The sequence below is a fragment of the Rutilus rutilus genome (genome assembly GCF_951802725.1).
Source record: "Rutilus rutilus genome assembly, chromosome: 4".
NCBI lineage: Eukaryota > Metazoa > Chordata > Actinopteri > Cypriniformes > Leuciscidae > Rutilus > Rutilus rutilus.
The window spans coordinates 9,794,945-9,818,732 of NC_140212.1; the positions used below are offsets into that span (position 1 = coordinate 9,794,945).

The window sequence follows — 23,788 nt, forward strand, 5'->3', positions numbered from 1 at the left end:
AGCGCGATGTTGTTCTTTAACAGAAGTGCTCAGGCTAGAGGTTTTAAACAAGACGCCATCCCTATTACAGCATTAAATCTCGGATAAAAAAAAAAAATAGTTCGCCCACAACTTTGGATTTCAATCTGCGCAACAGAGACCGGAATGCGGACGTTGGCAAGGGATGGTAGAGTTTAAGAGCATTAAATGTGGCACATCAACAGAATACCTCCTCTTAGCAACGGGAGACCCGTTGCTTTTTCCTGAGCATGCATAGGCTATACGTTTCTATTAGCCTAAGGAATTAATGTACACACTTACTTTATGAGCTGTTCTTCATAACAATCCACACATTTCAGCTGCCAGGAGTTTGCGGCAAATGTGCCATTCATCATATGAAGAAGTTCACGTGAACGCAAATTCTCTCGTGCGTCTTCTTGCATCTATAAAAGTGCGTAGCCTAGGCTATAATATGCGTGGCAGCAGGTGCAGTCCGGTCCCCACTACGAAACCATCACTGGTGATGTTTGAAATACTGCAGCTCCAGGAGCTCCAACTCTAGAAACGGGGCGTTTACTGGACGACTGCGTTTCATTACATTCTTATTTTGTAGCCATGGACACACACACACACACACACACACTCACTCACTTGCCTTTTCTGTTCGTCGTTTCATTATATCATGTCCATCATGTGACACAGTGCTGCCTCCTTCAATGGAAACTTAAAGGGACCTCCTACCGAACTGATGCTGGATCGTATTCGCAGCAGCCCGTCCCGACTGGGACACCCTCTCTTAGTAATTTAACTCAGTTTGTTTGGGGCAAGCTGTTTGTAAATGTTTGTTGACTGGGTGACAAGTGTTTTAAATATTTATCAAGTATAGGCCATATAACAGCTTCCACCACGAAGTCATAATTGTATGAAAATTCTACTTATAATTTTTATTTATTTATTAAATATGAATTTAATAAAATCATATAGGAAATGTATCTATATAATATTTATTGTAGGCTACATTTTCTGTAAGAAATTATATGAAATAGGCTAACAATAGGCCTATTATAGTTATTTTATTTTACAAATGTCATGGTATTTTTCATTATTTTAATCTGTAAGGATTTTACTCATGGTGAAGAGGTTTGTTGTCCCATGACATAAATAAAATAAAATAAAAGTAATATTAATACTTTTAATGAATTATAAAAGCTAAAAGTGTGCTCCTTATAGACTGGAGTATGTTTTAGAAGATGTAAAATAGCTGTTTCCCTCCCCATCATCCTTTTTTTTTTTTTTTTTTTTTGCAAAAAGTGTGCCTTTATGGGTATAACAGGATATGGGACACCTTACCTTATTTACCTTATTTTTTTGTGCAGATTTTTACTGATATTGGCAACTACTATGTTTTTTGTTGGTGTTTTATTTAACCTAATTGCACATAGGTATATAAAACAAATTGCAACACACAAACAGTCGCCATCCATTTGTGGTAAATTAAAAGAGCTCTTGCCAAGTTCTGGCCGTGCACTTAGCTGAAATGACATTATCTCTCATTCCTTACATCAGCTTTTTTTCCGGTAAAGGACATCATCAGCGTGCCATGATAAACTAAAGGCAGAATGCATTTATCTTGAAGGTCGCTGTGTTCTTCAGTAGTCTCGAATAATTAGCCTCAGTGATAAGACAGGCACGTCCACAGTGATACAATCATATTTGTAGTTTTTTTTTATGCATGGAATTAGAAAGGATCACTCAAACAAAAGAGTGCCTATGCCTCCTCATCCCTCGCTTGGCTATGTGAGGATGGGATCGCCCCTTGGGCAGTTAGGCTAGCCTGTTCTCTTGGAGAGTAGCCTCTGGTTCATTTACTTGTGTCAAGAATAGCCTACTTTTCAGGCTTAGCTGCAGAAAATTTGCTCTGAGCCTTGTTGTAATGATTAATAATAGTTCAGCCATTGCTGGATGATTCATTTAAAGTATTAGTGTAATCTAGGTCCTATGAAAATATTTAGGTGAAGGAGGAGAGGGAAAAGTTTTCCTTTAGCTAACAGTCTGAAATGAGCATTATGTTTTTTTAAAATCACCATCAAATTCAAAATTGACAATTCATTTATTTTTGGAATATTTCATAAATAATTTATGTGCAAATCATTAGTTTTTAAATAAATTTCATGTGCCCTTATAATGATTATAAGTTACTTCCCCTCAGCTTTTTCAACGACGAGAGTTACGTACATGGTTATATATTCTTCTATTTTTGAGCTATCAATTTTTATTACCCTTCAGTGTATATTTATATTGCACATTTTTTTCTGGTATTTCTGAATGTTATATAGGACTGTTATTATTATTGTTAAGTTTTATATTTGCTATAGTTAAGTGTGTGTTGTGTTGTCTTGTGTATAGCTACTGGATGCCTTGAATTTCCTTTGGGAATAATAAAGATCAATCAATCAATCAATCAATGTAGCGAACGACAAATTGATCCAACCATCCAGTAAATTCCAGATGGACAAAATCAAGGCTGAATCCGAAATCGCATATTTCCTTACTATAGTAGGCGAAAAACAGTAGGCCTATGTGACAAAAGAACTATGTCCGAATTCACAGTAGCCTACTCATAAAAGAGTAGGCAAAAAGTACCCGGATGACCTATTCTTCTGGCGAGAATCTGAAGTTTGCATATGATGAACACTTTACTATCCCATGAGGCCACGGGAGAGGATATGTGAGTGAAGCAACACAACTGACACTGGTCACGTGATAATGACAACATGGTCAATATAGTATGTCCAGATTACATTCATACTACACACATTCATACTATAACATACTTTTTTAGCGGTCGTCAAGAGAGTATGCGATTTTGGACGCAGCCCAAGTCCCACCCTATACATTTATTCTTGTTGAGAAGCCATTTCACTCTGATATACATCACAATAGGGAAGAAATTACTGTCGCAACTTCTGTTTCATGCAGACTTTAAGCCCGTTGGGATTCCTTCAACGTTTTACAACCATAAAATAGGCCTTATTCTTATTTACAAACAAAAGAGACATTTTATTTATGTTATTTTATTTTATTTTATTCATTAGCTACTCTATTGTGTGACTGTGGCCCTCATTAAATTTGGCATTGCACAATTTCACATCAGGTGAGTTGCCAGAGATATTATTTGACATTATATTGCACAACATTACCAAATAAATTGCTTGTAAAAAAATAATAAATCATTAGACTATCCATGTTATCAGATTAAAATGAATAAATTCCTTTACCATCTTTCCTAGGACCACATACTGTTTTACTACTGAGCCTCCTCTCTGTGTGTGTTTGTTAGTGTGAATGGGTAGCTATCTATATGTGTGTGTGTGTGTGTGTGAATCGGTCGTGCATCAAGATGGCGGTGGCTCCTGACAGCAGAGTGCTCTCCTACAGTGTTTATAAATGGAGCTCGTACTCCTCTACATATTTACCCGAGTGAGTAACGCAAATTAAATACTCCTGTTGAGACTCTATTATGCTCTTAAATATACAAACACAGTTCATAACTCTGTAATTGTAATCAAATCCATTGCTAAATCTAACAAACGGGCCGGGCTACAGCAGACGGGCACATATACATAAAAACAGCCGCAAATGTATAAACTGCAAACAACACAGCAAACGAATTCTCTAAACGTACACAATAATTTGCATTTAGATGCGCAAAAGCTCAGAAACGGCTCTAAATGTATGTAAATGTATAGATGTGACAGTCATGTTAGCATGCTAGGCTAGGCTGGGCTAGTATGAAGCAGCTCATATGATGCAAAAACACGCCTTCAAGACACCTAATGTGTTTTATTGTACATGTCTTTATACAGATTGTGATGCTCTTTTAAGAACCTGGCAGATGTCTTACTGCGTAGTATTTGTTATTTAGCCTTAAAATATTAATCAGACCTGCAGTATGATGTAGCTGGTTAGCTAACGTTACATGGCTAGTTTACTAGTGAACTGTTTTTCAGAAGTAAACAAACTGCAAATCGCTGGAAGCAGTTTTAAATGTTTTATTTTTCTTTACTTAAAAATATCAGGTCGAAATCTTAATTTTCTTAATTAACGTTAGACTGCATAAATGTATTTGGTGGCTAATGCTAAATTGTGGGAATATGACACTGATAGTCACAGACTATTTTTATCCCCTCTTTTAATCTTCTTCTGTTACTGTTAATCTACATATTATGTAACAACTTTTATGGCAAACTGTATTTCTACGGAATATGCTGTTATTTCTTGCTTTCTATCAAGTGGCAGAGTTTCGAGCAGCCTTATGTAGACTTTATGAATCGCGGTTTTGAAACAGCCAATGAGTTTTGTGGTTTTTGCGTGCATGCAATATGCGTGCATGCAATTTGTGTATTGGAAAATGTTATATTTACATATATTATTACTAATATATTACTCATTTACATCACTTCTATATAATCTTTGTGTTAGATGTGACAGCTAGAGGCAAATGTGCTGTAGACTGACATAAACATGCGTTCATTGCTTTAGTCAGTGGTGAAGCATATCTTGTTGTGACACCTGTGTACCCTTACCAATTTTGTTTTTGCTCATCTCAAGCTTGTATGCTTTATGAACTTTATCCAGCAAGCAGAACTGTGTTGGACTTGCAGTGTTTTTCCTGGGTCAAAAAGGGTCTTCAGTGGTGGCGGACGAACACGGTCATCCACACACACAGTACAAAGTACCCTACCCATGTGAACTGCAAGCCCAGTACTGGCAATATATCCCAAATACATGCAAAGAAACCATTTCTAATATTAACTCATCTTGTTTGTTCGTGAAATAAAAAAGAATCAGGACAGATCATAAAACAAATGTGCTTTGAACTGTTTCATATTTAAAAATCTGTAATGTAAAAGTCACAAGACAAGTAACAAGAGTCTCATTCACTAAAGCATGCCATTGCGTACGCACAAATTTGTGCGTGAAATGTACGCGTACGAAAGATTTTAAGAACAAATCACAATTCACCCAAAATTTCTTAATAAAATTTATTCGAAATTTACGAAAAAACATAGGAACAACTGAAACCACACGTACGCAAAAATATAATCGTGTCTGTACGGCCTTGTAATCATGTTAAGAAGTTATATTTCATCCCAACATGACTATAATTATAGGCTATTGTAGAATGTTGCATTTATTGTACTATATAATCCATATTATATAAAATTATTAAATACAATTTAATTTAATCTTAAATGCATTCCATCATGTAGGCCACTACAGTTAGAGTAAGAAAAGCTGCCTTATAGCTTCAGCTGTGAGGTTTCTCTGAATAATGCGCATATACAGCTGGCCAATGAGATAGGCCTGTAATCTGTAATCTGGGTCTGTGTAAAAGATGTTTATTGTGAGAATGGCACATCACTCGAGGATCGGGCGAGAGCGCGTCTGCAAACAGCTGCAAGTTTGACGAGGAATTTAATAATTTTAATAAAGGCTGTATGGAAAGCCCTTATATGAAGATTGTTTGGGCGTGTTTTATGCAAATGTGCAACCTCGTGCACATGGCCGCTCATTTAGAATTATCCAAATTCACTAACAGAACAATTTTAAGAACAAATTCATGTGCGTACCAACGTGTTCTGAATTGGTCAGTGATTTTTTTTTGTGAGAAGTTCTCCTATGCATACAAATACGAAATAATCCACGCAATTATTAGTGAATGAGACCCACTGAGTGACTGATTTGAAAAGTGAACAACAAAGTAACACATTACATGGAAAAAGTGGCAGGTCTATTATTTTGCATTTATACTCCAAGACTTAATGTGGTGTTTAACTCATCAGCTTTCGAATGTTTGCTTGCAGAAATATATTAGTGGATAAACCTAACGATCAGTCTTCCAGGTGGTCATCTGAGAGCAACTACCCTCCACAGGTAAATTCTGCTCCTCTTTTTCAGTGTTAACCTGAGCTGGATAATAGTTCAGGTTTTGCGAATGCTCTGCAGACATCCCCAATTACATGATTGAAATTCTTAATAATAATAATAATACGTTTATTTATAAAGTGACATTCCCACACTCAAAGCGCTACAGTTAAAAGTAATTTTACATTTCAAAAGTAGAAAAAAAAATATATATATATATAATAATAATAATATTAATAGTAATAATAATAAAAAATATATTTTCAAAAGGTCTCTGCCTTAATGAGTATTGGTATTTGGCTTCAGAGACATGTGTTACTCAATGTGTTCAAAGTTGTTCATTATCTTATGCCTGGTTATGTTGACATTTTCATTCATTGACATTGTGCCATGCATTCATCTTTCATTGTCTTTGCTGGCCTTGTACAGACCATGCAGTGCAGACAGACTTGTGGTTGAGCAATAAGGAAATTGAAAGTGCATGTTGGCGGTACAGTAGCACGTGCCCTCAACTTTTAACCGCAAAGGCTTGTGTTTTCTTTGTGTCCTTCCACTTTCGTCCTTTCACTTAAAAAGTGCAGTCATCCTTCACAGAGTTCAGAACTTTGAAATCACAGTTCCTGTCATTATCCTTTTTTTTTTTTTGAAATACTGCTGTATTTGACCACTCTACATGTTGTAAATCATTGCAGAAAATTCAATCAATGTTTCATCTGTGGTTTGAATGGTCTGAATGTTGTAAAAAACGTTTTTTTTTACTGAGCTCTTAGTGCAGTCGGCCATCAGTGTTGGTGGATAGAATATCTCAGTCAATCTGTGTGAAATATTATTCCCATCTACAATGACAGTAGCCCATTCATTTTTAGGGTCTATGCAAGGTCTGTTTGTTCTGAGCAATACTTTACAAGCAGTGATTGTGGGCTTTTCTGTCATGTATGTCTATTGTCTACAGTTGATTGAATTGTTTTCATGAGGGCAACATAAGTAATAGAGCCCCTCCTGTTCACCTGCATCTGAAGAGGGTGTTGGCACTCACGGTCCCTAGCCATCAAGTGTTTTCGTATAAGAAACAAAAACACAAGAACAGAACTTCCTTGTGTTCTGTAATTTCAACAGAAGCGCAGATACCATAATGCATCAAAGTCGGCATAAAACGGAAGTTGCGATTAATCTTTTTTTCCCTAGTGTGATGTATATATCTGAGCCAAACGGCTTCTCAGACAGGAACAAAATGTATGGTGGGACTTGATTTTGTCCATTGAGAGTTGATTAGATGGTTGGATTGGTTCACTATTGCTGTGATCTCATGTGAGCGACAGGTTGTCCCACCCTCGGCCTGAGAAATAAGACACTGCAACAGGGAGAGGATGATATTTTGATTAAAAGATTATGATATGAATTAAGTTCACAAATAATTTATAATAAGTACTGTAATATTCCATTTAAAAAAACAAGAATTGTTGACATGTCATGTCGACATTTATAAGAAAATTAGGTAAGCATCTGCAATGTATTAGTAGTTAGTCAGTTATTTCTTCTGTGTAACAATTTGTTTCTAGAATTTTCCACCCTAAATGGAAAGTGATGGGTACTGTATATGTCAAACTCAAATTCTATTTTAATATTTTAGAATGTAATTTATTCCTGTGGTGGCAAGGCTGAATTTTCATCAGCCATTACTCCAGTATTCAGTGTCACATGATCCTTCAGAAATCATTCTTATATGCTGATTTGCTGTTCAAGAAACGTTTATTATTATTATCTATGTTAAAAACAGTTGTGCTGCATAATTATTATGAAAAATGTGATACAATTTTAATTGAATAGAAAGTTCAAAAGAACAGCGTTTATTTGAAATAGAAATGTCTTTATACTCTCACTAATGTGTCTTCGCTGAATTAAAAAGTTTTAATTGCTTTAAAAAAATCTTACTGACCCCATACATTTAAACGGTTATGTATGATAGTTTTGAGGAGCAGCTGACTAACATTGGAGTTATCATTCACTGAAAATCTTCACCCCGAGATGGCTTTCAAATCTCATTTGTGTTTGTCTTTCATTACAAAACATCCTTGATGTCGAATCTGGAGCAACTATTAGAACACGGAAGTGTGTTTGATACTAGAAATAGGTCTAGATTTGCTGTTGTGTTAAAGGTAACATTTTTTAATTATTATGTGTACAGTTATTATTGATGTTACAAATGACTGTTTCTGCGGTGTCAAAGCTAGAACATTTTGGTTTGGAATTGCTTTTGATGTAACAATTTATTTTTCTGCTACTCAGTACTTGATCTTAAAACTGGAGAGACCAGCTATCGTTCTTAACATCACCTATGGCAAATATGAGAAAACTCACGTGTGCAACCTGAAGAAATTCAAGGTGTTTGGAGGCATGAGTGAAGAAAACATGACAGAACTCTTGTCTAGGTGAGTCCGGATGGAAATTTTTCTTACAGGCTAATCTTTATGTCAGATAAGCTTTACAGACTCGTAGCTTTTCGACCATATTTAGAGTGGGTGACCAGATATACTTCACTTAGTAATGGGGCACCATTACATTTTATAAAATGGCCTATAGTGTCTCTTGAGACGTGAGTAATGTTTGGGGAAATGGCTTCTTGTGATGTGATGTGATGTGATCATTCACTGTCATTCTCATCTAATCCTAGTGGCCTTAAGAATGACTTCAACAAGGAGACATTCACGCTAAAGCACAAGATCGATGAGCAGATGTTTCCCTGCAGGTTCATTAAAATAGGTGAGTGTTTACCACAAAAGCAAGCTTAAGTCCTGGTGAACTCGTGTGCTGACACATTTAGGGGAAAGATTAGTCATTGCACTATTTTAGAGGAAGGCAATGAGTTGAATGAGTGATTGAATGACTCTGCAAATCTTAGATGGAACAAACAAGTGCTTGTGTGATGGTTGAACTCTTTTGACAAAGATTTTAATGTCTGAAACGGACAAAAAAAAAAATGTGGGTAGGAAATTTGAAATCAAAATGTTTGTCGTCATATGTCTGAATGTCCTCTCTTGATGCTGTCTGTATGTGTTTGGTTGTGTACAGTGCCTCTGATGTCATGGGGGCCCAGTTTTAACTTCAGCATTTGGTATATTGAGTTACACGGCATTGAAGATCCAGACGTTGTCCAGCCCTGCCTTAACTGGTACAGTAAGGTGAGTTGTGTACAAACATCCACCTGCACCAAAACTGCTCTTTCAGGGTGAGTCTCACAAAGAAATGTTAGGGTCATATTTCACCAAGAAAATCTAAATATTTTAGGACCGAGATAATAATATCCGTTATTAACCCAAAAGGTACTCTATGTAAAAAAAAAAAACATTAATCAAAATGAACAAAATCTGAATAGTCAATACATCATCAATCCTTCTTCCAAAATGTGTTTTTGTCTTACCCTGATTCATTATGGTAGGCTGTTTATTTTTTAAACCGAGCAGGATGGTTTTCGCGGGGAATTGCGTACATATGTCACCTACCCGTATGTCTCGTCATGTCCGTAAATAGAGAGAAGTTGCTCCGCCTACTTTGACGTTTGTGGGTGAGTGGCAGAGGTTATTTGTAACAACGGGCGAGAAAGGTTGACATGGAGCAGCTAAATCTCGAACCTCCGGGGAATCGCCCGTTTAAAAAAAACTCAGAATAGAGGACTAGGGTTGGGAATCGTAAGAAATTTTCCGGTTCCGCTAAACAAATCCGTTTTCGGTTCCGGTTCCCATTCAATAAAAATGATTAAAACAACTAATAAAAAATAGTAGTTAGGGGAAAATAACACAATCCTTTTTGTGTTTATTTCTGATACTTGTCAAATGAGTTTAACAGACTGGTAATGTCAACAAATTCAACATATTATTGAGCAATTTTTGCAAAAATAATAACTTTTTCTGAAGGAAAGTAAACATTTCTGCATTCAGTCCGAGTCTAAACGCTTATTACAGGCTTACCGTAGTGATTCAGGATAAGACAAAAACACGGTTTGAAAAAAGGCATTCATGATGTACTCGCTCATTATATACATATTTGAAGCGACTTGCAAAAGGTGATTTACTCTTGTTTTGGTTGCTACCGTAGACATCAGTGTTTATTCTAGAACCATAAACTTTTATCTCAGTAATTCTGTGATCATTTGAATATTTGTAACAGAGATATAAATTCTGTGTTGTTGAAAAGACTGAAAGTAAAGCTGTTTCATATGTAACTGCTCTCTCTGGGTCAGCGACAGCACAAACAGATTTGAATGTTCCGGTGTGAAGTTTTTGTCATTTAGGAATAAGAGCGCGTGGGTGTTTGAATCGAGATCGTTTAAAGATTAATGGTGCAAATTAAAGGATAAGCTCCCAGCACTTCGCCCACACATCGCACCAGAACCGTTTTTGGTATTTTAAAAAAATAACCGGTATTTTAAAAAAACAAACAAACACAGAACCGATTTTCGGTTCCCAACCCTATAGAGGACAGTCTTCTGGCAAAAAGAAACACGACAGAGCTTGTAATAAAATGAGAATCAACATCGGCTTGGCTTTTCCGGAGATGGCGAGAACTCAGGAATTTGAAATGTTGTAAAAGTGATGCGGAGATGGTGTTTTTATTACTCCACAGATATGTAAGGTATTTTATTGAACAGATAAATTGTCTTTTAGCTCTCTAACAGAGTTCATTGTAAAGCATTATCTGTTGTGAAGGGTCATTTCTCGTTGTATTTATGGTTGTTGTTGCGCTGTGCTGGAATTTATTTTCAAAGAAGTACCATGTCTGTTAATGGGTGTAGCTACAGTAATGTCTTCAACTAGTCATCTTGAGATCCTTTCCATCTAAACTGGTTATATCTCATAAGCGTAGTAGTGTATGTTTTATGAGCAGTAGGATAACCAGATTCATCCGCACTGTCACGCAGAGCGGAAAATGTTTTTCAACAAAATGCATGCAGTTTTGTGAGGTTTAACCGCCAACAGTTACATGTTGTACCTTTAAAGATAATCTCCTGAATGTCACTCAGCATGTAAACTGAAGTATTAATTGATTCCTTTGTAAGCTTTATTTCAGTAATCAGCGTAATTGTCTTTTTATGCCATAGGCTAATCATTAACAGGTTTTAAATTGCCAAGCTGTTCCGGTAGGGGATACATTCATGTTTATATAACACTTGCACACCATTTGCACAGGAAGTTTTACACAATATTAAACATGGACTGAAGGCATGTTACAGTGTTTTTTTTTCTTTTTTCTGGACAGTACCGTGAACAGGAGGCCATCCGCCTGTGCCTGAAACACTTCCGGCAACACAATTACACAGAAGCCTTCGAGTCTCTGCAGAAGAAAACACGGATCGCTCTGGAGCACCCCATGCTCACGCACCTTCACGAGCGGCTGGTCCTCAGAGGAGACTTTGACGCCTGCGAGGAGCTCATAGACAAAGCCGTGAGAGGTACCCCACCCAGTGTTTCATCATATGGATACGTGCCACATTCATTAAGTAGGGAATGTGGGCATGTTGGTTCACTGTAGGGAACAGAATTGTTCTGGATTATAATCGTGTTATGTGACCAGCCAAATGTTTTGTCAAAAAAAGATGATCTACACTCAAAGATTCTGTTATAAGGGTTTTAAGTTATATTTCTAATATGCCATGCTCTCACTGTTAGAGAAGTTCTGATGTCGAAGAAATGGGACTTTCAATTTAAGAAATTCAATTTACCTATCCCAAAGAGTTAGTTCCTCGTACTCTCACTATTTGAAAAGTGATTATTTTCTGCTTTGCAAAACGTATTGTTTTTCACATACTCCCACCTTAACTAATATTTGCCTTTTGTATTGACTGAAGGGTGCAGAAATTACCAAGATATTTGATACAATTTAAATGACATTTCTTTAGCTCAAACAGTAGAGCATCATGGCACTCGATGGGTTTCGATTTCCAGGAAATGTACGAACTCATCAAATATATAACTTGAATGCAGTGCACGTCTCTTTGGATAAAAGTGTCTGCCAAATGCACACATGTAAATGTAATTAACACAATGAGTCATAATGACCAACTTGCAGCTTTTTTCAGAAACCTGTGGGTGGTGTCACACAAGCACAGTTGAGAACTTAAGTTTCCATAACAGTGGTGGTCATATGTCAGTAATGTGCAACATAAAAGTTTACCTGGCTATGATTCGATTTGAAGAACGTGTGTCCGCAGAGCACCTTTCAAGTAACTGAATAAATGTTTAAATTTAAGGTAACATTTGAATATTTTGATTTTAAAATGGTTTGTGCTACAATAAGAAAGTCTGGTACTCGTTGACAATGATCTAAATTAACTGGAGGTTGTGAATCTCTTGTGCTCTTGCTTTTGTAGTCTCTCTGTCACTCATTTCAATAGAAATAGCCAACTTTCATTGACAGTAAATGACTTGAAGCAGAGATTATATTACACACAAACAGTTCACAGGTTTTACATTGAATGGGAGAAAGTGCAACACGCAATATGGCCACTCTAGCAAAGGAAGTTCTGACTTCCAAAAAGGCCAATTATCAGATCAATTATCTTTTATTCCTATATTCATGAGACAGTTTATGTCAGGTTTAATTGTTGGTCTAAACAATTCTTGTATGGCTGAAATCGCTGTCCAGCGGTGTAGCAAAAATGGACGCTGAGTAAGCTTCAAGTCGCTTTGCTGAAAATGATTGAAATTAAATTCACTCTACAGACAAAACAAATAGTCTCTCCTCAAGTTCGAGTCATTGGTTGATCCAATGTTGCTGTTGTCAGGCTGGTCAAGAACGAACAAACCGTGTTTACAGATTTTTGGGAGGATGGGATAGAAGAAAATATTTGACACACTTCAACTTTAAAGTTGTTCACAAAAGCGTTTTGCATATTACACTTTTTTTTTTTGTGGTCAAAGTCTAAATTACGGTAATTAGAACCTAATGTACACTTGTTTCCCTCTCAGGGAGCATACATTAGCAAATTAAAGTGCTTTTTATTTGTTCTCTTCCAGATGGTTTGTTTAATCAGTACATCAGCCAGCAGGATTATAAGCCCCGCTGGAGTCAGATCATCCCCAAATGTAACAAAGGTATGACAGCAGGCTACTGAACACACAAGTGACGGCCTCTTGCTCTGAATCTGAACGCTGGACTCCAGGGAATCCATGTGTGCTGTATTAAATTACTTAAGGGGTGTACTGATATTCAATATATCTTCCATGTTCTTGCTCTTTTCCTGTGTCTTGTTCCTGACACACACCTCTTCATTTACATTCATTCTTTCTCGTTTTCTCTGATTAGGTGATGGTGATGATAACAGGCCAGGCATGAGAGGAGGTCATCAGATGGTCATTGATGTTCAGACAGGTACATCTTACGTCAGGTGGTTTATTTGCAAAGTTTCTGATTGGCTGGTTATTGCAGTGCTATTTAGCTTGTCCTGTCTTGCTTGTAATGGAATGCCTGTTAAGACTGCATTTCGCCCCATAGTTACGAGTTAAGAGCTGTTTTAAATGTGCGTGTGAATCTGTGAGCTTGTTGTTAGAGGAACAATCGATCCCACAGCCCTCATATGGCCCTGTACGTTCAGACTGACCTCGAGTAACCCACTCTACCGCTCAGCTGATGCTCAATAGCTCAAACAACTGTCTCTGCTTATCACCATGGCGACATCAGCCTTTCAACCTCAGCTCACAGCTGCTTCTCAAGAATATTATGATTTATAGCAGCTTAACTCACGCCTCTCACTCACCGACGCTTTGTTTTTGTTTTTAATTTGTCTTCGCCTCTTTGTCCGACAGAAACGGTGTATCTGTTTGGTGGCTGGGATGGAACGCAGGACTTGGCTGATTTCTGGGCATACAGTGTAAAGGAGAATCAATGGGCCTGCATATCCAGGGATACGGAGAAAGAGGTAAGAGAGAAAGTGAAAGAGGATTTTTTTTTTTCTTCAATTATGACTCAGTTGCTGAATGGCACAAAAGTACCCTAGACTTTTCAGTCATGTCATTAAGTTTCACATACTTTGTTTTCTGTGCAAAGTGTGTTGATGGATGCATACTCTTTCATCTGTAGGTTACTTAGATGGGTATTCTTTACTCATAGTTGGAATAGTTTGTGGGTGAACAAGAGAATTAATTGATTGTAATGAAAAATTTGTACAGTAGATTGATGGCCTCAATGCTGATGGAGGCTTATGTGACCAAGAACCGCCAAGGACCCAAAGATTTGATAACATGGACCTCACTAATTTTGGATAATAATCACAATAAATCCAGTGACTAGTTCTTTCTCAGAAATGCCCATAATCGTATCCTGGTACCTTGTAAAAACAACTTTATTCTCTGATAAGCGGCTTTCGCACCAGGTGGTTATAGGAACTAAGTTATAGGAACTAGCCATCAGGGCAGTCCCCCGAGAACTAAATGTTTCCCTAGGACCATTTTCCTGGTTGCATTCACACCGCCAGTTGGAACCTAGAACTAAAATCTTTCCCAGTTCATGTAGTGCGTACATGCCAAAAAGCAGGTTCTTCCACCATTGTTAATAGGAACTATGAAAAGGTTCCTCTGGTGCAAAAGCCCCTATGGACTGATTTAAAAACTTCAAATAGTGTAATGACAAGCAGATTCAATTGTACGATTTTGAAAGAACGTTTCCATTTTTGTGTCCAATATGCATCATGGTCTATAGGTTGTCTGAGTGTGTGGTGTAAGAGGTGAAAACTATAAAGTTGTGATGTATTTCTTTTAGAACGGCCCCAGTGCGCGCTCATGCCACAAGATGTGCATCGACTCTCAGCGGAGGCAGATCTATACTCTAGGCCGTTATTTGGACTCCTCTGTCAGAAACAGCAAGTCCCTGAAAAGTGACTTCTACTGCTATGACATTGATGCCAACACGTGGACCCTCCTGAGCGAGGACACGTCCGCTGATGGAGGACCTAAACTTGTGTTTGACCACCAGGTACACATTTTAAATTACACAAAATTATTCAGGATTTATGCCCGCATACCACTAGGAGTCTCCCCTTTACAGATTTATGATGAATAGTTCAGTATCTCTCAGAAAGTTGAACAAAGCTTCTGTCTTTCCCTCTCTCAGATGTGCATGGACTCTGAGAAGCACATGATCTACACTTTTGGTGGTCGGATTCTGACGTGTAACGGCAGCGTGGATGACGGCAGGACGTCAGAACCTCAGTTCAGCGGGCTTTACGCGTTTCACTGTCAAGCTGCTAGCTGGAGTCTGCTCAGAGAAGACTCATGTAACGCAGGGCCAGAGGACATCCAGTCCCGCATTGGACACTGCATGCTTTTCCACACGGTTCGTCTCCTTAGTAACGACCCATAAAGTCTGAGCTTCAAAAAAGATATTTTGCATGTTGACCTCTAATGTTTTGATTGATGCATTTGTGGATTGGGCAATATGGGGTGGGCAATATGACCAAAATCTTGATAATAATATATTACTTTAATATATATATAATTTATGGGTTTATGGGTTGTTTTGACAAAAATTCTGATGTGACAGTTTTGTTTCTCCGTCCCACAGAGAAATCGCTGCTTGTACGTTTTTGGAGGTCAGAGGTCCAAAACATACTTGAATGATTTCTTCAGCTACGATGTTGATGGTGATCATGTGGAGATCATCTCAGATGGCACCAAGAAGGACTCAGGCATGGGTATGATGTCATTAGCAAACTGTAAATTTGTAAAAAAAATACCGGCTGTGATTTTTTAATACACTTTTTATTGATCGTACTGTAAACGAGCAGACTCATACAAAGCTGTGCCCTGTAAAGAAACTCCTTATAAGGAGAGTATCGGAATCTTGAGCATGAAGGTGACATCATGTTCAGAAATAGAGTTGAATCAGGTGGGGATTATGTCACTGCGGCAGCATGCTACACGCATTGGAAGCGAACATGTGATCTATTGCAGCCCTACTCTTCAACAGCTAAGTCATCTTGACATCATCTGTCTTCATGATACTGATAGACACAGATCTTCTGGTCTGGATGATGGTGCTGAAAGTTTCTTGTGAGGACTGTCATGATGATTGGTGAATATTCCAGCAAATTTCTGAGCAGGGAGAACATGCTGCTCTACAAAGAACACACGTTCTGCCGCTCATCATGATTTTCGCCTCTGAAGACTGCGTAAAATATTTTAATATTTAAAGCCTTCTCTAGTAGACCAGATATTTGCAGCCGTAGATGACTACTTAAGTTACATAAAAACAAAATAGGCTAATTCTAGAGAAAATATCAGTGGTTGCAGGCACAATCCAAGGGTTTCTAGATGGTTATTACAGTAATTTGGGTAGTTGTTAGGTGGTTACTTACTGACCCAAGTCTTCATGATATGCTGGTGCCTGCATAAGGGCACAGATCGCTCCCTTCTTGAATATAAGGGCTTTTCTGCATGTTTTATGTAATGGCTCAATATAACAGCACCCCTCTCTTCAAGGTGAATTTGAGGTAGCTTACGGCTTTTTTTGCAGAAACACAGCAGTGTTGTTATTGTTGAAACTAAAACTATATAAAAAAAAAAATTGTGATTAAAATAAAATGAATATTATATGAAAAACTGATAAATGTTAACCGAAAATATAAACTTAAAAGCTATTTAAAAAATATTAAATACTATAATAGTATATAAATAATACTATGAAAACTCATATATAAATAAACATATGTGAAAGCATTTCTTCTCACTGTCCGCCCTCTGTCGGCACAAATCAACATTTAACAATACCGATTTAAGTTCTCAGAACTTTGACTTCTGGAGAACTGAGTGAGTTCTTAGAAAATACTTTCACGCCCACGCACTTGATTAACGTGATTAACTTACCTAACACACACTGACATCAGCTACACACTTGCACACACAATCAAGTCTTCTAACAAAGCAGACATTGTAAAACGTCTCTGATCATCACAGAGAAGAATTCGATGAGTCGACAGGTCATAAAGTCTGCACACCCACGTAATGTCCCTCAAATTTCTTCACTTTCTCTATAATCAGTAATTATTGCATGATATTGTATCAAGCTCAGAGGGAAATACCAAACCGAACAGCCAGTTCACAGAGAAGAGAGACTCCGAAGGTGGATGAGTGTGAGAGCTTTGTGAAGCCTGAGAGAGATTGTGCAGACACAGGCCTGTGACACACTTCCTGTTCCCATAAACAGATTGTGTAAAATCTCAATGGGCGACTTGACGCAGTGAGAGAGTATAAAAAGACCTCTGTGTTCTCTCTGTTATCGTGTTAGAGGGAGATGTGTGTGCGACGAGGACAGGGGGTGACAGAAAGAGAACGAAATAGAAGGCTGCAGAGAGGGACAAAAATAAGACTGAACAGAATACAATTTACCAGGAAGGAAACAGTGAGCCCGACCAGAATGCTCACAACCACACCTTAAAGGAGTAGTTCACCCCCCCAAAAAAAAAACATTTATCATGTAGTTCCAAATAGGGGTGATTGTTTTCTTTTGGGTATATAAAAAATGGCGAATAAATAAGAATTGCAGGACAATTCATAGATTAAAATGGTCTAAAGTTCTGTTGTGACATTATCATTACTCGTGAATAAATAAGTAAATAAATAATGGGCATGACATTGATTTGTTTTGAAACGTAAGAAAAATGTAAGAGAATAGAGGCCATATGGATACAAGAGATGTGAAACCAGTTACAGTACAGTACAGTTTAGCAAACATTAAACAGAAATATTTGACTGAATGGGATGATTGGCCAATCAGAATTAAGTATTATAGAGAGCTGTGTAATATTCTAATTTAATATTATTTGTTAACATTATAAATGTGTTATTTCCTTAGTTTTAAATTAATATAATATTGCATTTTTAATCCTTAATAAATATGAATGCTTAAAAATATTTCATAAATATAATATAATATTATAAAATTTATTAAAATAATAATATTAAAATATATAATAATAAATATTAAAATATATTTAAAAAAGGTACATTCACTCGCAAAACGCAAATGCTGTGTTTATATAAGTATAAAAAAAAGTATAAAATGATAAATTATTATATTTTCCTTAATACTTTAATATTGATATAATAAACATTAATACTTAAATATTTCATTAATAATATATTGATAGAAATGTAAAATTATTTTAATTTGCTCACATTGCAAGGCTGTTTACAAACAACTACACCAAGCTGCTATGTCATCATGACACTTCAGCCACTTTATACCATCTCTTAAGTATTTAAGTTTAAGTCCGTCTGTGTTTGTGTTGCAGTACCAATGACCGGATTCACTCAGCGTGCCACCATCGACCCGGAGCTCAATGAGATCCACGTTCTATCAGGACTCAGCAAAGACAAAGACAAACGCGAGGAGAATGTGCGCAACTCTTTCTGGATCTACGACATTGCACGCAACAACTGGTGCGTGACTTCTCGGACACGCTCTTCATCTGTGCAACACTGCATGCTAATGAGTACACTAGACCTGTGCTTGTACACTGTGGCCCTGAGGACTGCCTGCGTTGGTTATCCACAATGTGCCTTCAGGCGCTTCATTCCTGAGGTTTTAGATTGCCATACACTGCCGCAAAGGAAGAAAATCTTCAGTTATAATGAGAGAACGTGTTCTCTCCTTACTTGAACTGTATTTTCTCTTTGCAGTGCATTAAAACTGCAACACTGAATGTTGAGCGTATGATGCCCGTAAAAGTATCATACAAATACCCCTTATATAAATTGTTCTCAGCTTGAATGCACACTCGCATATATTGAATAAAGCCAGAGTGAAAGTATAATTTCAAAGGCCCGACTGACCTTCAGAAAGGGAGTTGGTGACCAAACAGGAACAGAATGTTCTCTGCTTGCGTGTGGGGCTGGACGCTTCTGTGTGTGTGTGTGTGTGTGTGTTTATTAAATGTACTTTGCACTTAAACGGGGAAGAAAAAACCTTTGTTCTGTACAATAATTGGAAAAAAAAGTTGCCTTACGGCGTCTGAAAAATTGGTCCGTCAGTGTTTCCTTTGGATGCAGTGTGCTGGTTTCTGTCATTTTGTTTATTTGACTTGATTTGGGTGGGTGCAATTGTGTACACTTTGCTAGGACAGTATGCAGTTTAGTATGAAAGACTATCTGTGTGTTTGTGTGCAGGTCCTGTGTTTATAAGAATGACCAGGCGGTGAAAGAAAACCCCACTAAGGCCCTACAGGAAGAAGAACCTTGTCCTCGTTTTGCTCATCAGCTAGTCTATGACGAGTTGCACAAGGTAGTGTTCATTTCATATTTACCATGGGTGTGGAAGCCAAATAATCTACATTTATGATTACTGTGGTGGTGTGGTTTAGGATTCGCTGGTTAAACACCTGACCTGATAACCCAAAGTTTGTAGGTTTCAACCCCAGCTAGCCTGGAGGAAGTCAACATAACCCTATTTACTTTCTTAATACTTAATGATAATAATAATAATAATAATGTTCCTTGTCTTATTGTTCTATCATTTTTAGATTTTTTGTTGAATTTTGTTTTACTCAAACACTTGCATATTACATAAGTAAAATGAATCGCAAGCACTGTTTTATGTTCTTTCAAAGGTTTCTGCAGTAATTTTTTTTCTCTATTATATTATATTGTATTATATTATATTAATTATATTATTTTTGTAATATAATCTAACAATAAAAATAAAATAAAAATGATATGAATATTACAACAGTACTTTAGCATTCTATAAATGTAATAATAAAAATAATTTATATCTAACTCTTTAATTTAGACTGTTAACAACAAACTGTTTTTAACTGATAATTAATAATTCAAAGGTATCTATTGTGTATCCTTACTTTTCAAAAGAGACTCAACGATTCTGTATCACTGCCTGATTGTAAATTAACAGCAGCTTTCAAATTATTAGGTTGTAAACTATATAATATATACTATAAACCAAACATGTATACATGTATACTATTTACTACTGCTGATAAAAACTAATATCTTTAATTGCTGTACTAATTTATCAAAGCAGTGAGCAGTGGTTTGATACGATGATATGGTACACAGGTGCATTATCTTTTCGGTGGAAACCCGGGGAAGTCCAGCTCTCCTAAAATGCGATTGGATGATTTCTGGTCCTTAAAGCTGTGCCGCCCTTCCAAAGAATATCTGCTTCGACACTGCAAATACCTCATTCGCAAATACAGGTACAAATATGCTTTTATCCGAGTTCAAGAGTGTTTCAAAATGCTTCACCCTGGCTCTTAAGAGATATTCATTATTCCGACCTCACAGTTCTTGATTAGAAATTGTGCTTAAGAATAATATTTACTGAATTAGATAGTCTGGTCTCTAGTTTCTCTCTCTGTTTAAAGCCAAGGAAAACTATCAGATACGCTAAGTTTCCAAATGGCACTAGGAAAGTGTTTAGATATCTGTTCCATGTTAAACAGTTTGTGTTGATTGTTAATACGCAGTTCATGCACTCGCTCTGATCCTGCTCCGATCTGTGTGATCTGAATGTAAACCATTAGGACCAAGCTGTATTGTTATGTAATTGCAGTGTCATGCAGCACTGCAGTTAGTGATTAAGTTACAGTGGTATTTTTCCACCGGTGCATGTGATTTCTGCTCTCTTACTGCCCTCTTGTGGCCATATTGTATTAGTTAATGGAATAATAATGTACTTGGGGAAATTTTCTACTCATTTTTCATGTTTGAGGTTTCATAATTCCTAAGGCATTTTTAAACATGTTGTCATGTTTACATAGGCTTGTGCCTTTTGTGTTTTTGCAGGTTTGAGGAGAAGGCTCAGACCGAGCCCCTGAATGCACTTAAATATCTACAGAATGATTTGTCTCTTACCGTGGACCACACTGACCCCGATGAGACAAAAGAGGTTAGGACCTCTGTAAAAAATGATTACATTTTAATGCTTAAACGGCAGTTCACACCGATAACTATATTGGCGCCCACACCAGTGGAAGATATCGTTCTGTTTATTGTTCTGCTGTTTTGTCGTCTGCCACTTTAAATGCTCAAGCTCTGGAAGCAAGATGAATTCCGATCAATGTTTTATCGCTCATCAGCTGAAACATTGCTTTTCTGAAAGTGATCATTTCTCTGTTCTGTTATAGTTGTGGTGTGAACTCTGCTATTCTTTTTAGAAAATGTATCGAATTATACCTTTATCGTTATAGTTATCGTCCTTTGTGTGTTATTAACAAACAATAAACTTCTGCTATTGATTGAGTCAGGATGTGCATTTACAAAAAGTTGATTTCAGTTGAAATAAAGCCGTGTAAGTGCTTTAGTCAGCCTAAAATTGCACCGGTCACGATGAGCGTGTTTCATAAATAAATGTGCTTTTTGTGTGTTTGTTTCCTGTAGTTCCAGCTCTTGCCCTCTGCTCTGTTCAAATCCAGCTCAGACTTCATTCCTCTAGGTGAGCGCTTTGTTCAGATTAATTTCATGAACATGATTGTCCCCCAGTCAGTCGCTCAAATATTTAATATTGATCTTTTTTTCTTGTCTTCATCACAGGCTTTTCAGATGTGGATCAGACGTACGCCCAGCGCACTCAGCTGTTCGACACACTGGTCAATTTCTTCCCTGACAATATGACCCCACCCAAGGGTAACCTTGTTGACCTCATCACCCTGTAGCCACGCCCCACACATTAGGCCACACCCTCGATAGACCTCTCAGACTCCTCCCACCAAAAACAGAAGTTATTTTTCTACATTTTCCACCCGAGGTGTGCCATGCCCACCTACTGTGTTTTCTCTTACAGATGTAATACCACTTAAACGTCACTGAGACTTATTTAATATGCAGAAATATAATTTTCTACTCTGGAGTGGCAGGGTTGTTTTTTTGTTTAAAAAAAAAAAAAGGTGTCAGAATTAGGTTTAAATTTGCATATCTGCCAAATTGTGAACTGATTTGATTTTTTTTTAAACAATTTTTTTCTGCTCAGTCTATTTCAGTTTTATCTTTTAAATATCTCATACAGTTTGCAAAATAGGTGAGTTATACATCCAAGCAGTTTACATCATAAAGAGGTGAAGTTTATGAACTGTGTGATCATCATGGGTTCCTTTCTGCCTTGCTATTTTAAATCACATTTTAATGGACAAACGTGTGCTGAGCCAGTGGAGGGCTGAGGCAAATATCCGAGCGCCTTCTAGTGTCAGTTCTGATTTGATTACGCATTTAGATGAATTTTGGAGGAGTTGTCCACTCAGTACTGGATTTGAATACTGGCTTCCATCTAAACCTGCTGCTGCTATTGGATGCTGCCATGACATTAGTGCTTTCTTTGACTCTTTAATAGATTCCATAACTAAAAATTGTCATCCACAATTCTTACAAGGAATATAGTGATATGTTCGAGATGTAACGTACACAAGAAGTGTTTTTCATTCTGTATGTGTGTAGGAACGCAAATATTAGTAGCACATTCATGTATGGCAACACTTTGTACTTTATAACAGGTTATTTCACTCATATCCGTTAGCAAATGGATTTGCGAAACACTGCTGCAATTAGACAAACCGAAGACATGGATGAATTGAATTTTTGAAGTGTAGATTGCTGTTTACTTATGGTTTTGGCTGCTTTTGTCCAAACTCAATGTAGTCCAGTTCCCACTGCTGTGTTACATAGACTGTTCAGCGGACTGGTACCAACACAAAGGAGCCTTATCGGGACCACCGAAGACAGAAGAGACCCCTCACTATTTATTATTAATATTATTATTATTATTTCTCGGTGAACCCGAGCCCTTAATGTCATGTCTTATGTTCCTTCTTTCTCTATGATGTCATAGAGATGTTTGTATGTGCCCTTCATTCCGTACGAGCTTCCGGATTGTTTGAAACCTTGGACAGATTAAAGTATGTTGGACGATAGTCTTCCATATAGTTCCACGTGAGTGTCTCCATCTGTGCGTCTGGATAACTTGGTCTCCATTTGTGCAGTGTTAGTGTTAGTTTAACAGCAGTTGTTTTAGAATTGCTTGTGTCCCCGTGCACGAGTAGGAAGTGTTTGCCCTGCAAAAAAAAAAAAAAAAAAAAATCCTGTAATTGGATCGCTCTTAAATTTGCTGTACTTTTGGCTTCACCCACGCAGAAACCAAAGGCTCAAAGAACCATGGGACAGAACATTGTTTCACCCTGCTGATTGTGCCCTCCAAAGTGGGATATCTCAATTCCCTGAACTCAGTGTTAGCTGTAGTTTGGCCCTTGTGAGGCGTACGTCTGTGATGATGCACTTACGGCGCACCAGAGTGTGGAAGTTTGACTTCTCTGTGATTGGCCCATTTGTGAATTTGTTTTTTTCTGCACTCTTGGTTTCTTTTCTGGTGTGAAAGCAATTTGGTTTATGATTTATGACTTGTAATCCAGGGCTTTCTTTGCCTTCCGTAGCTAGCATTGTCTTTGTGCCAGGAAGTTTTTTTTTTTTTTCTTAAAATGAGGGGGAAAAAATGAAATCATGGATACACGAGAGGATCGACACTTACAACCGGAGACTTTTTTGTTGCACTCAATGCCAAATACATTTTCTTGCTTTTTGGTGTACATTTCTGCAGTGTCAGAGATGAAATGACTCTTCTTTTCCTCTCTCCTGGAAACCATCATCTCGGCGAGCCTCCCTCTGCTCTTGAGCTAGGGCGCATTGAGATGTCAGCACTACACTGTGGCTCTCATGAATGTGTAGAACATATTAAAGAACTGCATTGTATGTAATGTACATAAAGAATAAAGATTGTATTTTGTTCAATTTTTCCTAAAAATCGTCTTGGTCTTCCTTTAACATAGACCTATAAAAGCTTAAAGCGTTGGCTCGTGACTTGAGGTTTTATTTTATTTTTTATTTTGTAAAGC

The 23,788-nt window shown here is 37.3% G+C and overlaps 2 protein-coding genes across 3 annotated transcripts in view; one reads left to right on the forward strand and one right to left on the reverse strand.

The window, feature by feature from the left end:
- Positions 1-641, reverse strand: part of LOC311290031 (uncharacterized protein) — a 46,561-nt gene extending 45,920 nt beyond the window's left edge. For both annotated transcript variants that reach the window (XR_014627289.1, XM_084408319.1), the window contains exon 1: positions 301-641. Coding sequence is in view for 1 of the 2 variants with exons in the window: in XM_084408319.1 (XP_084264445.1) it covers positions 301-422 (122 nt within the window). In the remaining variant the exon portion in view is untranslated. The remainder of the gene's footprint in view (positions 1-300) is intronic.
- Positions 642-3,270: 2,629 nt separating this feature from the next.
- Positions 3,271-23,697, forward strand: mkln1 (muskelin 1, intracellular mediator containing kelch motifs). The gene is made up of 18 exons (XM_084408404.1): positions 3,271-3,459; positions 5,847-5,916; positions 8,194-8,336; positions 8,579-8,667; positions 8,977-9,086; positions 11,161-11,353; positions 12,918-12,995; positions 13,207-13,272; positions 13,707-13,819; positions 14,659-14,871; positions 15,010-15,231; positions 15,460-15,589; positions 18,188-18,335; positions 19,062-19,176; positions 19,968-20,107; positions 20,697-20,799; positions 21,291-21,345; positions 21,444-23,697. The coding sequence occupies exons 1-18, from the start codon at positions 3,341-3,343 to the stop codon at positions 21,563-21,565; spliced, it is 2,229 nt and encodes a 742-aa protein (XP_084264530.1). The 5' UTR covers positions 3,271-3,340; the 3' UTR covers positions 21,566-23,697.
- The last annotated feature ends 91 nt before the right edge of the window (positions 23,698-23,788 follow it).

Coding starts and splice junctions, on each gene's coding strand:
- mkln1 (XM_084408404.1), top strand. CDS start 3,341: ATGTGTGTGTGTGTGTGTGTGAATCGGTCGTGCATCAAGATGGCGGTG. Junction 18,336..19,061: donor GACATTGCACGCAACAACTG/GTGCGTGACTTC, acceptor GTTTGTGTGCAG/GTCCTGTGTTTATAAGAATG. Junction 21,346..21,443: donor CTCAGACTTCATTCCTCTAG/GTGAGCGCTTTG, acceptor TCTTCATCACAG/GCTTTTCAGATGTGGATCAG.